The sequence below is a fragment of the Chelonia mydas genome, chromosome 7 (genome assembly GCF_015237465.2).
Source record: "Chelonia mydas isolate rCheMyd1 chromosome 7, rCheMyd1.pri.v2, whole genome shotgun sequence".
Taxonomy (NCBI): Eukaryota; Metazoa; Chordata; order Testudines; family Cheloniidae; genus Chelonia; species Chelonia mydas.
In genome coordinates, this window is record NC_057853.1 from 34803341 (window position 1) to 34821177 (window position 17837).

At 39.5% G+C, this 17837-nt stretch overlaps 1 protein-coding gene across 14 annotated transcripts in view; it reads right to left on the reverse strand.

Annotated features, from left to right (window-relative positions):
* The window catches only part of FBLN2 (fibulin 2), a 204068-nt gene that overhangs the window by 70551 nt on the left and 115680 nt on the right, over window positions 1–17837 (reverse strand). For all 14 annotated transcript variants that reach the window (XM_037904979.2, XM_037904977.2, XM_043551404.1 and 11 more), the window contains one exon: window positions 255–366. In XM_037904979.2, coding sequence (XP_037760907.1) covers window positions 255–366 — 112 coding nt within the window. The remainder of the gene's footprint in view (window positions 1–254; window positions 367–17837) is intronic.

Here is a 17837-nt window from a genome sequence, read left to right on the forward strand (position 1 = left end):
GCTACACACTGGATTTTGTTTTTGAGCAGCAGAAACAAAAAACTTTAAAAGCTTCTGTTTACATTAGGTTCTAGATCTTGGGGAAAACTCTTCTCATTCCGCCCTGACATATTGCCAGGCAGCCAGCAGTATAATCTGGAGGATGGACTTGGTTCTAACTCCCTGGAGATTAGCCAGTTCATGCAATCATTAGGGTTCCTCTAAAGCAGTGCTCACTGAATGACTCTGGATAGCTTTGTTTTTGGTTTACATACCTGCAAATATCACCATCAGTCCCACTGACTGGGATTTCTGTGCATTCTCCATTGTCTATAGCCCACTGTTGTCCAGCTGCACAGCAAGTTTCAATTAAGTCCTTTGTGGAACCTGAAAAAGAGAGAGACATGGGATGGTTTTGTGAGGAGAGTTTTTGTTTTTAATTGAAAATAAGATTTTAAAAGTCCTCTTATTTGAAACGTCTGTTGGCTAAATGCACAGCTTGAAAATTCATTGATCGGGACACGCAGATGAATGAAGATAGACATAGGGATGGATTTAAGTGGCAGGCTGAAATTTTATTAACTTAACACTCAGGAGTGGCGCTATATGCCCAACTTCCACCCTCTCTCATGTACCAGGCATATAAATTGGTCTAATGTGTGGTTAAAGGACTCCCACCATATAACCCATACTGCAGGTAGACCCTCCCTGACCTAGGACTCAACTAACTTCTGAATTCTTTCACCCTCTTTCCTGTGAGGGGAGTAAAAGGATACCAAAAGGGTCTGTGAACTATGCATCCATGATTCTGTGATGATGGTCTGTCTGTCTCTCTCTCTCTGAGACACACACACATCCCCTCTCTAATTTGGCCCAATGGGAAAAATTCCTTCCTGATCCCAACGTAAGCAATCAGTCAGACTCACAGCATCCCGAACACAGTGTACATACTATAAGGAAAGAGGGAGGGTGGGCAGCTGAAGGGGACAAAAGGCCCCCCCCAATAGATTTAAATTAATGGGGGAGAGCAAGGGGGCCCAATCAGTACTCAAGCATCCCTCTGCATGGCTAATAGGAGATGGTGAACCCTTGGAGAAGGGGCCCAGCCCTACATTCCCAAGCATGCACTCTCCCTCTTCTTTCTGGCTTGTCTATCCTGCTGCTACTCTGACCAATCTTCCTCCCCAGGGAGATGGGGGCAGGCTGGCATTTGGGTTTTCAGCATTTGAAAGACAACACAGAAACCGCAATCTTCATTCTGAAAAAAACAGTACAAATTTATCTCTCTGGACTCAATCCTTCTCCCACTGAAGTCAATGGGACTTTGTTTATTGAGTTAAATGGAAGCAGGAGTTGGTCCTATGTCTGTCTTTAAATGGTTTCCATAGATCTGCAATGAATGCCTGCAAAGCATCCAAAGTTTAATCAAAGGTTATACTTAAACCTATCTTTGGAAAATGAATATCTTTACAGAGTGATCATTCCAAAGGTATTTAGCAGTACACAAAACAAAGTTCAAACCAAAACTTGCCCTCAACCATTTGAAATGTATATAAAGATGCATCTCCACTGGTATACTATGTTTCCTAGCTGGTTGTGTGCGTGCACTGCACGTACAAACACTATGTGATGGACATTTTGGGAGGACAGAGATTTGTAACCCATAAATAGATCATTTACTCCATACTAATTCAATATACCTTTCTTTGTATTATACTAACAAGGAATACAGGCAGGATTATGTAGTAACAGCCTCTATTCCTGGTCTGATGAGACAAAGAAAGGGGTGAACAGTCCATCATCCAGGATGGTCAGACATACTGGAGCACGCTAAATTTTCTTTTATGGAGACAACTAGAAGATTTAAATGGGAGGAAAGCCATAATTTGTTGGAATATAAATCCATCTTTGAGACCACAATAAAAATCACATTTGATTCAGTTCTCAAATGGGTTTAGTTTGTTACCAAACTGTTTGCACGTAATGGGGACTTCCCCTTCAGTAGTTGGGCTGTCTAATGTGTGGGAGAGGAGATCCATTACAACTTGTGCATAAACACTACATAACAGATATGCATGAGCATTTCCTCCATCTATTGCACATGCATGTCTCAGTGTTGCTAAATTTAACATACAAGCAGTAAAAATGACATAGGGACAACAAACTGTGAACAAATGTTCTTTGTCATGGTCCCTGGAAGCTAACAGGATTTAGCAAGGGTTTTGGTCTGTAGATTTTGACAGATGAAGTGCTAAGAAATTGTTTCCATAAAGTGGATTAAAGTTTTGTTCATACGACGCTTGCCTGGAATATAATCCGAGGGCTGAATTTGATGCTTTAGTTGGTTTAAGCCGCAATAAAAAGGCCCTGAGAGACACAGCGCTGAATCGGCTGATTAGCTGATGTAAAACCCAGGTGTAAGATGTCGTAAAAAACGTGGAAGTGTGGAACATTGTGCTATTTCATACATTTTCCCTACTGGATTAACATTTAAACAGTAAACGCTCAGGAATAAGTGAAACATAATTTACGCTAGCAAATTTTCAACATATCACACAAACATATGATTTTATAAAACACAGAGGGAGGACTCTCTTTAGGACAGGCACAGTATTTCATTATGTCTGTACAGCACCAAGCCCATGTCTGGGGTCTTGCTGTGTTACTGTAATGCAAATAACAAACAACAATATTAATACTGGCCATCAAAGTGGTACTAGATTGCAGGGCTTGGAACTTGAGGACTGGCCCCACCCCCAGGCACCTGCTGGCAACTGGCGTCCCACGTCTATTAGGAAGGTCCTTGCATTGGCTAGTGGGTAGTGGGATACCACCTTAAAAACAACAACAATGGGTGCAAGCAGGTACCCACCTCCCTACTCAACTCAATGATCCCCAACAAGCCTGCAGCAACAAGTAGCACTTCCGCTCTTGCGCTGGCTATGGGACCTACCTAGGTAAGAAAGTGACCAGCTATGTACTTTTTAGTGGGATTTATAGAGGATCCTGGTTAACAGACATAAGTTTGATTTGGCTGAGCAATGTTTGCAAGTCCGGTTGCCAGCTGAAACATGATTTCATAATAATCAAGCAATATGTATAATTCATGAGATGGTAAATTGAGAAGAAGGCTTGTGTTCATGTGAAAGTCCAAAGCACAGCAGCGCATGAAACAATTCCTAGAAACCTGCTTCAGCTCCAAGAAAGTTGCACTTGTTAAAATTTGGTCTTAAATTGAGACAGTAAAACTGGTGCAGAAGGCAAAGAGGGCACTCATACTTTAGCATGAGGGGTTCATTTTGATTTAGCTCGAAGTTCTTTCTAACTGTTATACTGCTACAGTGCTTTATGAGAGTTGTAGTCTGGTTGCATCAAGTTCCAATTCTCCTCTATGGGCCAGGCTTCCCAGGCAGACTTCATCTCACATGCTGCACCACGAGCAAAAGGGGTGGTGTATCCTGGGAGATTTAGTTCAACCATGCACTAAACCAGCCTACAGAGAAGAATGGGAGTTTCAGGGACTCTCACGAGGCAACTCAATGACAATTCCAAATTGAATTATTTTGGTTTTCAGCCAAAATATTTTGGCGTTTGACTTTTCACCCAAAAGTTGAAATGTTTTGTAGAAAAATACCCCATTTTCCAGACAGCTCCAATAAATGCCAAGGAAGAAGAGGAATTATTTAGAGTGACATGTGATGTGACTTTCTTATTACAGCGGTGTGTGCCGAGAATAAGACTAATCTTGTGGGCTGGGGCAGAAAGCTTCCTACAACCATCCAACAGGCAACTGAAATCTGCCAGAACTTTTTGTTTCAGCTGATAACCTGTTTTAATAGCATGAATGTCTAAACTATCCTGTGGATCAGTTAGACAGGGCCAGGTCTTCCACTTACTGCGTCTGTGAGTAACTCCAGTGAAGTCATACCAATTTTATACTGATGTAAATAAAAGGGGAATCAGGCTTTAAGGGCCAAATTCTTCCTGGGTGTAACCTCATCAGCTTCAGTGGAATCACACACTGATGTGATTTGAATGTATTTACTTAAGGAATGAATTTGGCCCTTACTATACGATTTCCTTAGCAATTTTCACCACAGTAATGATTGCAGAAGACCCTGGTACAGTAAATAATGTTCAGTTCTATTGTAACCCCTATCACTACTGTGCAGAAAAAGAAAGTGGGAGGGAAATTCCTCAAACTGTATTTAATTATGCTTTGTTCCCTTGCAAGGCTTGGGAGGGTGAGACTCCAGAGGACACTAGCTGGCTTCCTGCCCTGCCCCACCCCATCCTGACCCGCATGTGGGGCTGACATGGGGTCAGGGTGAAGAGAAGACATTGAGGTAGAACTTCCCAACTTGCATGGGCCCAGGCTCCCATATTTGTGTAGACACAAAAGAGCATCGGACCCTGAAAAACTACACCAAATTGCATAGTCTACATTATATCTGCAATGTATGCATTATGTTAACTATGTTAAAATATACTTGAGTTTTGATAGCTTTATTATGTATATGATTTATTATAAGACATGAGAAGGATTGTATGCACAGCAGTTAAAGGACACAGCAGATTAAAGTTAGCACCAGATGATTATTTGACATTGACGTAATACACATTTTTAAGTCAACTTTTTCTTTACTCCCTGATATATATATATATATATATATATATATATATATATATGGAGTTTCTATTACCAACCATGGAAACACATTGTTGGTTAGCATGGTATTTCTAGTTTCAATATATAAGAATACAGTAGAACTCACTAACCTATACTTCAATGTACAAAATGTATAATTATCAACACAAAAATTAGTAGTCCACACCCATAGCTCAGCAAACACTCAATATCAAATGTGCTGTACTGAGGTGCTGTGTTATTAAGCTGTCATATTTACAAAATACATTAGACTTAATTATGACATGAATAATTAAAAGTAAATTTCAGGTGTCAGAATAAATGAACATTTTCCAGTGCATTATCCTTGTTTTTTAATGTTGCGTTTGATCTCTTAATCAGAAATTTGCAAAACTGAATAATTCACAATAGCTCCCCCAGTCATTTGTGCAAACTTGTGAGATTCTGACATACATTTTTATCTCTCTCTCTCTCACACACACACCTGACCCAAGACTAATAAATGAAGATAGCAAAGCTGAACTCTAAACTGGATGGATGGAAAGAGTGTGTTGCATGTGATAGAAGACATCTGAAATTCTTCTAATTTCCAGCAGGCCTTGCCTCCTTTTGTCTTTCATAACATTAAATGGCTGATTAAAAAACAGTTATGTAAGTATTTATTGCTATGCAATATGCATGCTAACATGCATGTATCGTATTTATTATCCTTTGTGCACCTCATCTTTCATGGAGCACTCTGACATACAGTAACAGCTGAGTCGTTTGCTCAGCCTATACTATGAAATGTCAACATGTCTCCTAACTTGTTTTCAATTTAGTAATTTATGTCTTGCAATTATCAATCTACATCAACCTAAAGTCAGGAACTGGCCTATATTTTGGCCAGCTCTCAAAATTTCATGTATTGTAATTTAGTTGCACTTAGAACCTGATTAAAATGTCTAGAGAAACACTTGTTTCCTTCCTGAGAATTTTGACTAGTACTCGATTGTGACTCCCATCTCAAAAGTTGTTACAGCTAACAGTCTGAGCCAAAGTTCATTGAAGTCTACAGGAATCCTTGCATTAATTTGAACAGGCTTTGGGTCAGATCCCAAGTCCTTTTTCTCAAACATTATTTATTTACTACCACCAAATAAGATTGGTCTTTCTGACATGAACTCATAACTTTTTGTAAGTTGTACATCTTTTAGAACAGTTAAGTTACAACTCAAATATTACAAACAAAAAACAAAACAAAACAAAAAAACTAAGGTAAAGTCTTAATCAATTTTTTGCATTGTTGAATATTCTGATTTGTTCAAATAAAAACTAGACCCTGGTCATGAAACCAGCCAAAATTTTTCAGGGAATTTTTCAAAAAAATTTAAGTGTATTTTAAAAAAAAAAAAAAAATATTTTGGTCATTGAAAGCTCTAGAGTTGGTCAAAAGCCTAAAAAATTGACAAAATATTTTGTCAGAAATTAAATATTTGATGAAAATTTTTTTCAAACTCAATGTTCAGAAAGTTTTGACGAGTTCTGGTTAATATCCTTGATTTTACAGTAAAGTGGATACATTATTTATTTCACCTGGTCAAATACTGCAAAACGGTGCTTGCAAACATTCATTTGAATACTGAAATGCTGTTTGAGTCAATCAGTTTATTTAGTCTTTGTTTGCAATCTGCAAATATTCATGAAGTTGGTTTTTAATTTACACCTGTATTTACTGAATGGCTGTTATTTGCATAAATACATGTACTCACATTGCTATGAACCATATATTATTTGTTAATTCTTTCGTTTAAGATGTTTCTAGCCACCTAAATTAGGAAAACAACATGTGACTTTGATGACTAATCACACAACATGAATAATGAATAGCAAGTAGTGAAACAGAACAGCTTTGAACAACCCATAGGCCGAAATTTGTTTGTTCAAGTTCTGTCCTAGCAATCAGTTATGACTAATGGATTAAATCCTGGCCTTTGACTTCAATGCAGCCAGGACTTAAACCCCCAGTTAATATACGGCCTGATTTTTGTTTATACTAAGGTCCCTTTACACCATTCTGGCAACACAGAGAGGTCTAGAAGTAGGTGTGAATGTAATTTATACCCACTTTAAAGGCCCCCGTACACTCCCAGAGTGGTATAAACGGGCCTTGATAAATATGAGAATCAGCCCCATACATAGTGACAATATGATCAGAAAACAGGCTAAATCACAAATAACATTATGCCCAAAGAATAATTTGGTGTATCTACTTACTATGAAAGCTAGTGAAGAAGCTGCCAGTTTGAAAGTCCTGTAGTTAGCCGTTTTGCATGCCGTTGCCTTAGCACATAGTTAAGACTTAGCATAAGGGTAACTCATCCCTGCTTGGGTGTGGCACTCTTTCCCCATCTAGTGGCACGCAGACCACCTAGAGACTGATAAGTCTGCTACAGCCTTCACTAAGTAATATGTGCCTTTTAGCTCATACACTACACTTCAGAGTCCCAGGTTCGATGCCACCTGCCCATGACTGGGGTCTGTCAGCGTTACATAAGTGCCTCTTGTGAGGTGATTAGTGTCGTCAAGGCCCATTAAAGATACTTGACAGAGCGTGTTGAGCACTTGGCAGGACTATGTCCTTAATTGCTTTGCTTATGTATTGTATCCCTTTCCCAACTCCCACTGCCTGTGTTTGCCTTCTACAACTGTATAGTCTTTGGAGCAGGGACTGTGTGTTCTTCTAAATGGAAAGCACCTAGCACAACCATACAATAAAGTGTTACGTTATGCCCAGTCCTTTTGGAAATTCACATTCATAATGCATTGGAGCAAACCCCAATTCTACCACAAGAGTCAATATTAATTTAAATATATACTGGCCAATTATATCCACAGAACAGGACCCAAGTACTGTAAAGGGGCTTTTTATAATTGGGCTAAATGCATTGGATAGAGTTTTACAGGTGATTATACTTGTAAAACCAACCTACATTGGAGCAGGCACTTAATAATTACACTTGAAACCATTTTTATTTTACCCCACAAATTTAAAATTGGGAAGTACATGTCATGGGGTGCACCACTCACCGCTGGTCTGGCACCTCCTCCTGCTCGCTCTGTCTCTCCCTCTGGTCTCCAGCTCCTCTCACCTCCCAGGAACCACAGTGTCCTCTCTGTGACTTAGCCCTTCAGCCAGGTCACTCAGCTTTCCCCCCTTCTCCCTAGCAGTCCTAAGCAGTCTTCCCTCTCACTGACTCGATGCCACTCCCTCAGAGGCTGGTACTGGAACCCGGGCCCATCCTCTATTCTGAGTTCCAGTCCTTGGACGCTGGGCTTTCCTCTCTCAGCCCTCACTGCTCTTTCCCTGGACTGTTTCCTATCATACCTGGTTTCCCTTCTCTCTCTGTGGGTGTACCAGCCCCCAAACCCTCTTCCCAGGGAGTGACTGCTGCCTGTTTTCTTGCAGCCTTCCCCAGCAGCCCCTGCATGTTGCCAGCTACCTGGCTTTATACAGGCCTGGCCTGTTCCTGCATAGCTGAGCCGGCTTTTAGTTAGTTCCCTGCTCCCTGGATCCTCCTCCAGGTATAGCCTGTGGGGTTAATTGGCCTGCCTGGCCGTCTTAACCCCTTCAATCCTATGTGGGGTGGAAACCCCATGACAAGGCAACAGAACATTATTTTTAAAAGTGAATAACTTAAGGAGAACAGATAATATGGAATAATTTTTTACTACAGATAAATGACAGATTTCATAGGATGCCTTTACATTTCACGTAAATCAATGTATGGTCAAATCCCAGCTGCAAGGCTGAAACTGCATCTTAGCTTTCTAATGATGCTGTAAAATGTTGATGCTTCACTTACTCATTCATATTTTGGAGTCACTGTTCACAGTTCTGTAGGTAAGGTTGAGCTGAGCTTTATATTTAACGTAAAGAACACTCTATTTCCCCCCAAATTACAGCATTTACTCTGAGTACTGAATCAATTATTTAAGAGTTTGCAAGTAAATCTGTTTGTTTATGAGTTAAAATTACTTTTGATCTGGGTCCTTTAAGAAAATTAGCACTCTGTGTCAGACCCTATTTTGTTCTGAGTTATGTCAATGTAGGCATTAGCCATACACAAAAATTGGCAGAGAGGTCAATCCAGAGTTGATTAGGTGCAATCAGTAGTTTCTGAAATGAAATTTTATACCTGGAGCCAGATCCTCAGTTAGCATAAATTATCACCTTCATTCTCTTCAATGGAGCTACATTACTTTACACTAGCTCAAGATGTGGGTAAAAATATAGGTTAGGTAGGACTAATAAAGCAAGCTTCAAGGGTTTTAGTGAACCTCCCAAATGACAAAGACAGGACAGACAGTGGGTTTCCCAAGAAGCATAACAGAAAACATGGCTTCTGAGCCACAGGGACCAGCCTTAGGCCAGTTCCCTTTCATAACTTTTAAGATGTTACTCGATACAATCGAGTACAAATATCTGACGTAGAAGCCAGATTGCCCTGCACCTTGTGTAGCCATTTAGACCAGCACAAAGAATGGTAGACATTTACAGCAAGTGTGCCAGGTGCAGGGCTGCAGAGTGAGGGCTCTTTTTTTCTTTACCCCTTTTTTATCTATTGGCAAATTTTACAGTTTTATATGTGTTCTGTTTTGCAGAAAAACTCTTTATCTGGCTAGTTGTTTTAAAACAAGCACAGTCAGCCAGGGTGCAGCTCAGAAGTCAGGTGCTCTCCCGCCCCAAACAATAAGAACAGTTTGCACACTACAGAGAAAAAATATATTTGATAAGGAAATAAATTGTATGGTTTCATGCTCTGTAGGGTTTATTAGTAATAACAATAAAAAATATTGAACAAAATGACGACATTTACCTTGGTGGAGTCCTTAAGGTATTGAAAAGGCCTATTTTCAATAAGGTTTCTTGATCTGCTCTATTCCCGTCCCCATTTAAAGTGTAAATAAACAGGATACTTTGAATATTGTAGCTCTTCCCCATAGTAAACTATTTGTCATTTCTTATCAGTAGTTGGTGAGATTTTATTAAATTCACTCATGGCATAGCACTACTTGGATATGTGGAATAACATGTTCTTTACTTTATCTCAAAAGGCAAGGAACATAGTTTAATTGGCATAGATAAAGAAAAGGGAAGTGAAAGTGATGATCTGACACAGAAACTAGATACCTTCACCTTAAAACTGAATTTACACCTACATACGAGCAACTCTTCTGACATTTTTTCGTGAGGTGCCATCCCAAGAAATAAGCATAAATGAATACACAGCAAAATATTTATTTTGTACAGTGTGTGTGTGTGGGCAAGGAAATCATAGTGGAGACTACTGCATAATCCTGGAAGTGTCTCATGTGCTTAACTTTAAACCCCACTGAAGTTAAGATTGTGCTTAAGCACTTTCCTGAATCAATGCTTTAGTTAGCACATTGTTTGTGGACTGACCGCGATTTACTTCTCATATATTCATACCGTTGCAAAAAAAGCGAACATCATTCTAGGATTCCTAACCATAAGGGTAGTTAAGCACTGGAACAAAATTACCTATGGAGGTTGTGAAATCTGGGTTTTTAAGAGCAGGTTAGACAAACAACTGTCAGGATGGTCTAGATAAATTTAGTCTTCCTCAGTACATGGGAATGGACTAGATGACCTATCAAGGTCCCTTCCAGTCCCACATTCTATGATTCTATTATTTTAAGTATTTCCCTGTCAGGTGAGGAAGTTTCTCCCCCTCCCTCATTTTAGGGATGGGGAACTGAGGATGAAGTAGGTTAAGTGTCTTGCCCCAGGTCACACAAGAAGTCTGTAACTGAGCTGGGGACTGAACCCACATTTCCAGTCCAGTGCCTTAGTCACAAAGCCATAATTCCTCCACTTTTGTATCCTCTCTTCCATTCTTTCTGGACCAAAACACTCATGTAATTGGTGTGACATATTCTTTGTCATCATACCCAACAACAAAGAAGCAAGGCATTGACAGCACTGAAGAAGGGGATGTATATTTCAAATAACTTTTGTTTTCTTCTACTCCCTATAATGCATTTGATGCTCTATAAATAAATGAATTAATTTTTTAAAAGTATGAGTTCTTACAATATTGCCCCATGCTCTTTGCTAGGCATCTGCTTCCTATTTCTACCTGATAATGCTGTGTTTGTTTCATAGATTATTCTTTGTTTCATAAATTCCTTAGGCTGGTTTCCCTGGCAAAAATTAAAAACAAAACATTTATGCCTCCCCAAAGGCACACTGAAACACTGGATAAAACAAACGATGTTCTCATTTTGTCATGCACTGTACAATACAGACATACATCAACATGCCCCCAAGCCTGGATTGTCTGGCAGATTTTGCTCTAAGTGTGAATGAACAGCAAACTAATATTCCCTCTGGTCTTTGTGCTGGATAATCGTTCTAAGTAAAAACCTGCTTTACCTGTGCCGGAGGTCAACTAATTTAGCCTAGCTTTGGTCTTTTCTGTTTTCATGACAGCACCATTTATTAGCTCCAGGTTACAGTGGAAAAAATAACAAAAGTAATTAAGTCAATAAAGAATTTCACCTTTATCACTGACTAAAAACCAAGCAGTTTTTCTTGACTTCTACAGATTTGTCCCATGTCAATCTATCCTTTTGTCAAGCGAGTATATAGTGAAACAGTTCCTGCACAATCACACTTCTATTAGTTACAATGAGAACTCATCTAGGAATAATGTTTAGTGTCCTTCCGCATATTCTCAGTCATATTTATCTACTTGGCTTTCCTTCCCGTCCTACTTCACAGATTATATTTATATTGATGATACTGTAAAAATTGTTTCAGACTTGGAGGGTCTAATTCTGATCTGGAGTGACTCCACTGAAGCCAGAGAAGTTACACCCATGGCAGATGAGAATCCAGCTTGAATGTTTAAAAGATATACATATGCCTATTCTGTGGCTAATCAGGTCTTCATCTCCAGAGATACCTATCCAACCCTTTTCACCAGCACTGTATTTAATTTTATTTATTTATTTATTTATTTGAGTAAAGGGTATGGTATATCTATATGCTTAAAAGAGTCAGTCAGTAAGTGACCATCTCATTTAGAAAACCATTACAGATATGCACTCTCAGACCTGGTCTACACTTAAAAATTAGATCAACCCAGCTACATCACTCAGAGCCATGGAAAATTTTGTGACTGTAGCACTGTAGTTATGATGACCTAACTTCTGGTGTAGATGTGGCTAGGTAACCATCCAAGCTCATAAATTTCAAATGAATACACTGGAAAGCCATGTTTCTGCTCAAAATAGTCAAGAACCCATCAGTGAAAAGGGTCTAAGTTTTTGAGCTAGTAATGGCAACCAAAACCAGGTGAAGTTCTGTGTGTTTTGGAATTCTACTGCCATCACTTTGCCATGCAAACTGCAAAAAGAAATAATTAGATATACCTGTAATAGAAACAGCCTTCCCTACCCAGCCCTCCATACAGTTTCGCAACGCCGATGTGGCCCTCAGGCCAAAAAGTTTGCCCACCCCGTACTGAATCATTCAGTCCATACCCCTGATAGTGTTCGCTTGTTCCCTATAGTATATTTTCCAATACAATTTTTCAAGTTACTTTACCCAGATACATTACAACAAACTACAAAAGAAGAAGTCACCAGGCAATATATCTTGGACAAAACGTTTTAGCAAAAAATTCAGATTCAGCACCACTGAAATGTTTTATGAATTCATGTCAATCTTCCTGAATTGTTCATGTTGAAAAAAACCGCAAAAAGTCAAAATGAAACAAATTGTTGCTTAGAAATTTTCTTCAATCTTAATCAATAAAAGTATTTTAAAATGCTTGACATCCAGATGAGATGTTTTGTTTTGAACAAAATGTTTCATTACACCCCAAAACTATTCCCCTCCTCCAGTTTTTTAGAATTCGCAACTAACAGAATAATTAGTTGCATGGCTCTAGCAACCAGTGCCCAGCAGTCTTGTACAGCACCTAGCAAAGGCAAGAAAATACGGGGCTACAAGATAGCATCAGTTAGCAACGCCCACCCATAATGTGCTATGGAAGCACACTACATTCCAGATAAATATTTGCACTCAGATCTTGTTTTGACAGGATATTTGATTAACAGAACTGAATAGTAGAGGAAGGAAACCATTTAGTTTCTGATTAGTGTGTAGAGATGCTTAAGAATCATAGAATAGACACTCTAGGACTTCAGCATTCTCTATTTGGATTTCATACTGCAGATTATACTGGTCCTTGTCAGTTTTGTAATTATAAATTATGTTGTTTATTTTCATGATGTTCTGAAGAGAACAAACATGAAAAGTCCATGTGAACCCAGTCATTTCCTTTGGCTTTTCCCTCACTTTAATAAATTCTGTAATCAGTGTTCGTGCAAGAATTTCAGCAATAATGATTACCGCTCAAGGCATTTCCTGGATTAATGATAGGCTGGACAAGCTGATGGCCCATGGTTTTTGCCTCGATCCATTAACCCCAAGCAGGTTTTAATTCTCCAGGAAGTGCCTGGGTCTGGAGTTGTTACTGCTATTATAATTCACTGGGATGTTTTTAGTCAACAAATAATGAATAAATAAGCTTTCCATATTTTTCCTTTTGTTTCTCACAAGCACAGTGGGAAATATCGTTTTGCTGCTGATGTTCTGAATGCTTCAGGGGAATTTGCAGCAGTTACCAGAAAGCTTAGTCAGAAATATTAGTTTTACAGTGAATTACAAGTGTGCAGCTGGGGAATCTGGCCAAAAGAGAGAATGGGGACACGAAGCACCCAAACTCGGCTCTCATTAGGCATAATGGTGGCATTTTTGGATAAAATATTTTTTGTTTTCAGCCAAAACCTGAAACTTTTTGGTTTTCAGGTGTTCCGTTTTTCAATGAAAAGTCAAGTTTTTGTGGACAGCAGACACTTTTGTGAAAAAAGAAATCTATAATTGAAAACCCAGTTGTCTATAAAAAAACAGTTTTGATGGGAAATTTTCAGCCAGCCCTAGTCAGAGTATATTCTGAGGCACTAACAAATCTCCTCAATTTGAGCTGAAAATGAATCAATTTTTTCATGTAGGCCTTAATTCAGCAGAATACTTATGCACATGACTAACTGAATTCCTCTGCAACACTGACAAGTTTAAAGTGTGAACTGAACCTGCCGTCAACTTTTGGAAAACTCAAAGTTAAATCTGTATCCAAACCTCAAGGTTCAGCTTTCATGTCTCTGTAATGGGTTAAGAACTTGAACCCCCAAATCCAAAAACCCTTTAGGAAGGAAGGTTAAGACCCCAAATTCATAGCTGAACTTTATGTTCATCTCCATTTAGAACAAATGGAATTAGCACGTTAATGGAAAGAACCATGGTATGGCAGTTGTAACCATCATCATAAAGAAGTGGTAACATTTCAGCCTCTACATGGAGGTGTCAGTCAATAACTTCTTCCCACATGTCACTAGCAACTGCAGATCGTTTGCAGAGGGCCAACACAATCCTTATGCGTAGTTCAACTCCAATTTAAGACTTATGTAGGACTAAAATGTTTCTTAGACCTTGTGCTGGCCCTCTGTGGCAAAGTTCTGGGGTTAACTGCACGTCTGCTCTCCTCATGGTCTCCTCAAGGACTCCCTTTTGGGTCTCAGGCCTCTAACTGTCACCTCTCTATGAGCAGGAACCTGCACGCCTTCTGTCTATAGACCAGAGTCTTAGGGTTGCAGTCCTTTTGCAATTCACTGTGCTTATCCCAGCAGCTCTGACTTTAATCCAATGCCTACAGTTTTGTTTTTTCCCAGGGACTCTGACAGCATTTGCAAGTGACCAGCCAGACTCCACAAAGCATAATACATTTATTTAGGACAAAGGTATTATAACAGAGAAAACATATAAAACAATGAACAATTTAATGCATGCTAAGCTTACTAGGTTTCACCCATCTTTCAAATTGAGAACGTAGTAGGTTTTAAAGTCCTTCAAATCCTTCCAGCAGAGTTTTGCCCTCTTCGTTAAAGTCTCATGGTCAGTTCTTGGATCAAATGAGGGACAACCCCTAAGTCAGTTCAGGCCGATACTTCATCCAGTTTGGAGCCTTTGTTGCCCACGCCTCCTGAAGCGGATAAACTAATTCATGTCCCTTTCCTCAGGGGACAAAGCTTCAAAGGCAGGGTATCTCCATAACCAGCACTGGGACTTTACATTAATTACCTCCTAGTGATTCTAGATTCCTCAGAAAACCCACCCCGTGATCCAGGAACACAAAGATGCATATAATATTGACTATGTCATGTCCTCATGTCCACAGCATCTGGCATATCTCAGTAGAACAGTCCCTGAAGTTTTTCATCCTTCTAAAGATTCACACCTGTCACACTTCCCTATCAGAAATGTGGGTAACAATACAAAGGGAGAGGGGAAAGGGAGTCTTTCATAAAAATAAATCAGAGGTTTCTCACTTCTCCACACTCTGTACTGGGTGAATTTCATCCAGCATTAGAAGGGGTCCTGTAGGACCACAGAATACCAGGAATTAAAAACCATTTGCCGTTTTATTCCAGAATTACATTCCCAGAAACAGAAGCAGCTGAGGTTACTAATGCACGTATGTTACCAATGCCTAAAGAAAAGCTATCTGAGAAGTCACCTCTCACTTCAAGTCCCACTGAGGAAGTTAAGACCAGCTGAGTTTCTCTTGGCAAGGCTTTCGCCATTGTGTGATTCTGTCTTTGGCATTCGCTCCCCCTAGAGACTCTCAGAACCCAAGTCCAGTGACTTTCTGAGCACAGTGCAAAACACATTTATTTTTCTTCACTTTGGTGTCCTGATGTGGCAAATCCAAATTCTAAGGTGTCCAGCTGCCAAGGTAACAGGCACAATAGGAAATAGCAATATTTTACACTTTCAATACTACAAATAATGCCATTTTTGTGCACTGGTACAACTATAACCAGAGAAGCTGACCTATTCAAAATACCTTATTTCATGGTTCTGATCCAATGCCCATGACAGTCAAGAGAAGGACTCCCCCCTTTGATTTCCAGGGGCTTTGGATCAGGCCTTAAAATCTGCTGCTTCATTGACAATCTTACACTCTAGCCCCTTTCAGCAGAATATGTAAAAACATGCTTAACTTTAAACAAGTGCTTACTTCCCATTGAAGTAAATGAACTTAAGTATGTGCTAAAATACTTGGCTTATAGCACCATAAAATACACTGTCGCTCCAAGACACCATCTACCAACCTGTGCCTCCTGTAAACTGCAGAGAAAAAACAACACACACACACACACACACACACAAACCCAACCCAGGAAACATGCAATCCTAAAGTTAATTGTGACTAGATTAATTTTTCATTAGTAAACATCCATTCTCAGGATCTATTTTCTTTCTTCAGTGATTTCAGTATTTGATCCATTCTGTCAATTGGGCAACCATTCAAAAATCCTTCCCCTCTCCATCTCCTGTACCTATACCAATAGAGTTATAAACAGAGAGACAACTATTTAAAAAGAAAAGGCACATATAGTCATGGCTCAGTTTATCCTTGCACTGAAATTGCAGTTAAAAGAGTTTCTCTCCTCCTGATTCTCAGTAATGGTCTGAGGGAATAATCACTGACCTGGCTGGTATTGGGGGAGATTACAATGCCTGATATTTAACACCTGAGACATTTGCAAGTAAATCGCCAACTGCAGTTGGTTTCCCTGAAACGGATTCTGGCTGCACTTCCGAATAGGAAACAGCAAGAAACAGCCAATTTTAAAAGAATTCACGACCAGGTATGTATTTTCCTTTAGAAATGGAGAGGGAGAGAAAGAAAAGACTTTTATTTGGTAACAGCTTTAAAAAACAGTTGTCTTAAAAGTATTTTGAATAGTGATGGGAGACAGAGGCAAAGTCTGATGAAATGTGGTAACGTTTGCGTGTATTTCCCACAAAGACCATTGCAGGAATATTGGTGGGGGAAATAAAAGAAAATAACTGGGAAAAAGAAGCTTCACATGCTATTCTACTAATACATTTCAAAAGGAAATATTTTAAGGACTTTTGTATAAGTAAATAAAAAGGCTATAGGTGCTATATAAGATAGATGAACAAGATCAACACAGTGTTGTAAGCAAGACACAAGAATTAATCCTTCCACCCTACTCCGTGCTGATTAGACCTGAACTGGAGCATTGTGTCCAGTTCCACGCGCCACATTTCAGGAAAGGTGTGGACAAATTGGAGAAAGTCCAGAGAAAAGCAACAAAAATGATTAAAGGTCTAGAAAACATGCCCTATGAGGGACGATTGAAAAAAAATGGGCTTGTTTAATCTGGAGAAGAGAAGAGAAGACAGAGGGGACGTGATAGCATTTTTCAAGTAGAAAAAAGGTTGTTACAAGGAGGTGGGAGAATAATTATTCTCTTTACATTCCGAGGATAGGACAAGAAGCAATGGGCTTACATTGCAGCAAAGAAGGTTTAGGTTGGATATTAGGAAAAATTTCTTGTCAGGGTGGTTAAGCACTGGAATGAATTGCCCAGGGAGGTTGTGGAATCTCCACCGCTGGAGATTTTTAAGAGCTGGTTAGACAAATATCTGTCAGGGATGATCTAGCTAATACTTAGTCCTGCCATGAGTGCAGGGGACACGTCTAGATGACCTCTTGAGGTCCCTTCCAGTCCCACAATTCTATGCAGTTGAGTAGTCATAGGTGGGTGCCAAGCCCAACTCCCTTAAAGGGCTATCGCACCATAAGATAGGCACCGAGGTGGGGCACTGGTGTTTAGTAAATTTCTACCATTTAAAAATAAGTTTTAAATATTTAAATGCATAACTTATCTTTCACTAAAAGAAAAAAAGTATTTTGGGGCTTGTCTACATTGTGCGTTACTCTGCACTAGAAGGGCGTAAATTCCAACACACACCAGCATGTTGCGCACTAACTGGCCTATGTGGATTCTGCTGGTGTACACGCAAAGTTCCCTGCAATTAACACTAAAAGTTCGGGGCGAGGAAGGCCATGAGCATGCAACATGCTGGTACACATTAAACTTTACATCCCAGCAAGTCTGGACTAAGGCACTAAGCCTTTGAGGCTAACAATATTGCCCTTTCCCTGATTACAGACTTAACAATTGCAAATAGATGATCCAATCACGAAGAATGAAAAAGGCAATATTAATATATTACCATACTTCACAGACTATATCAGCA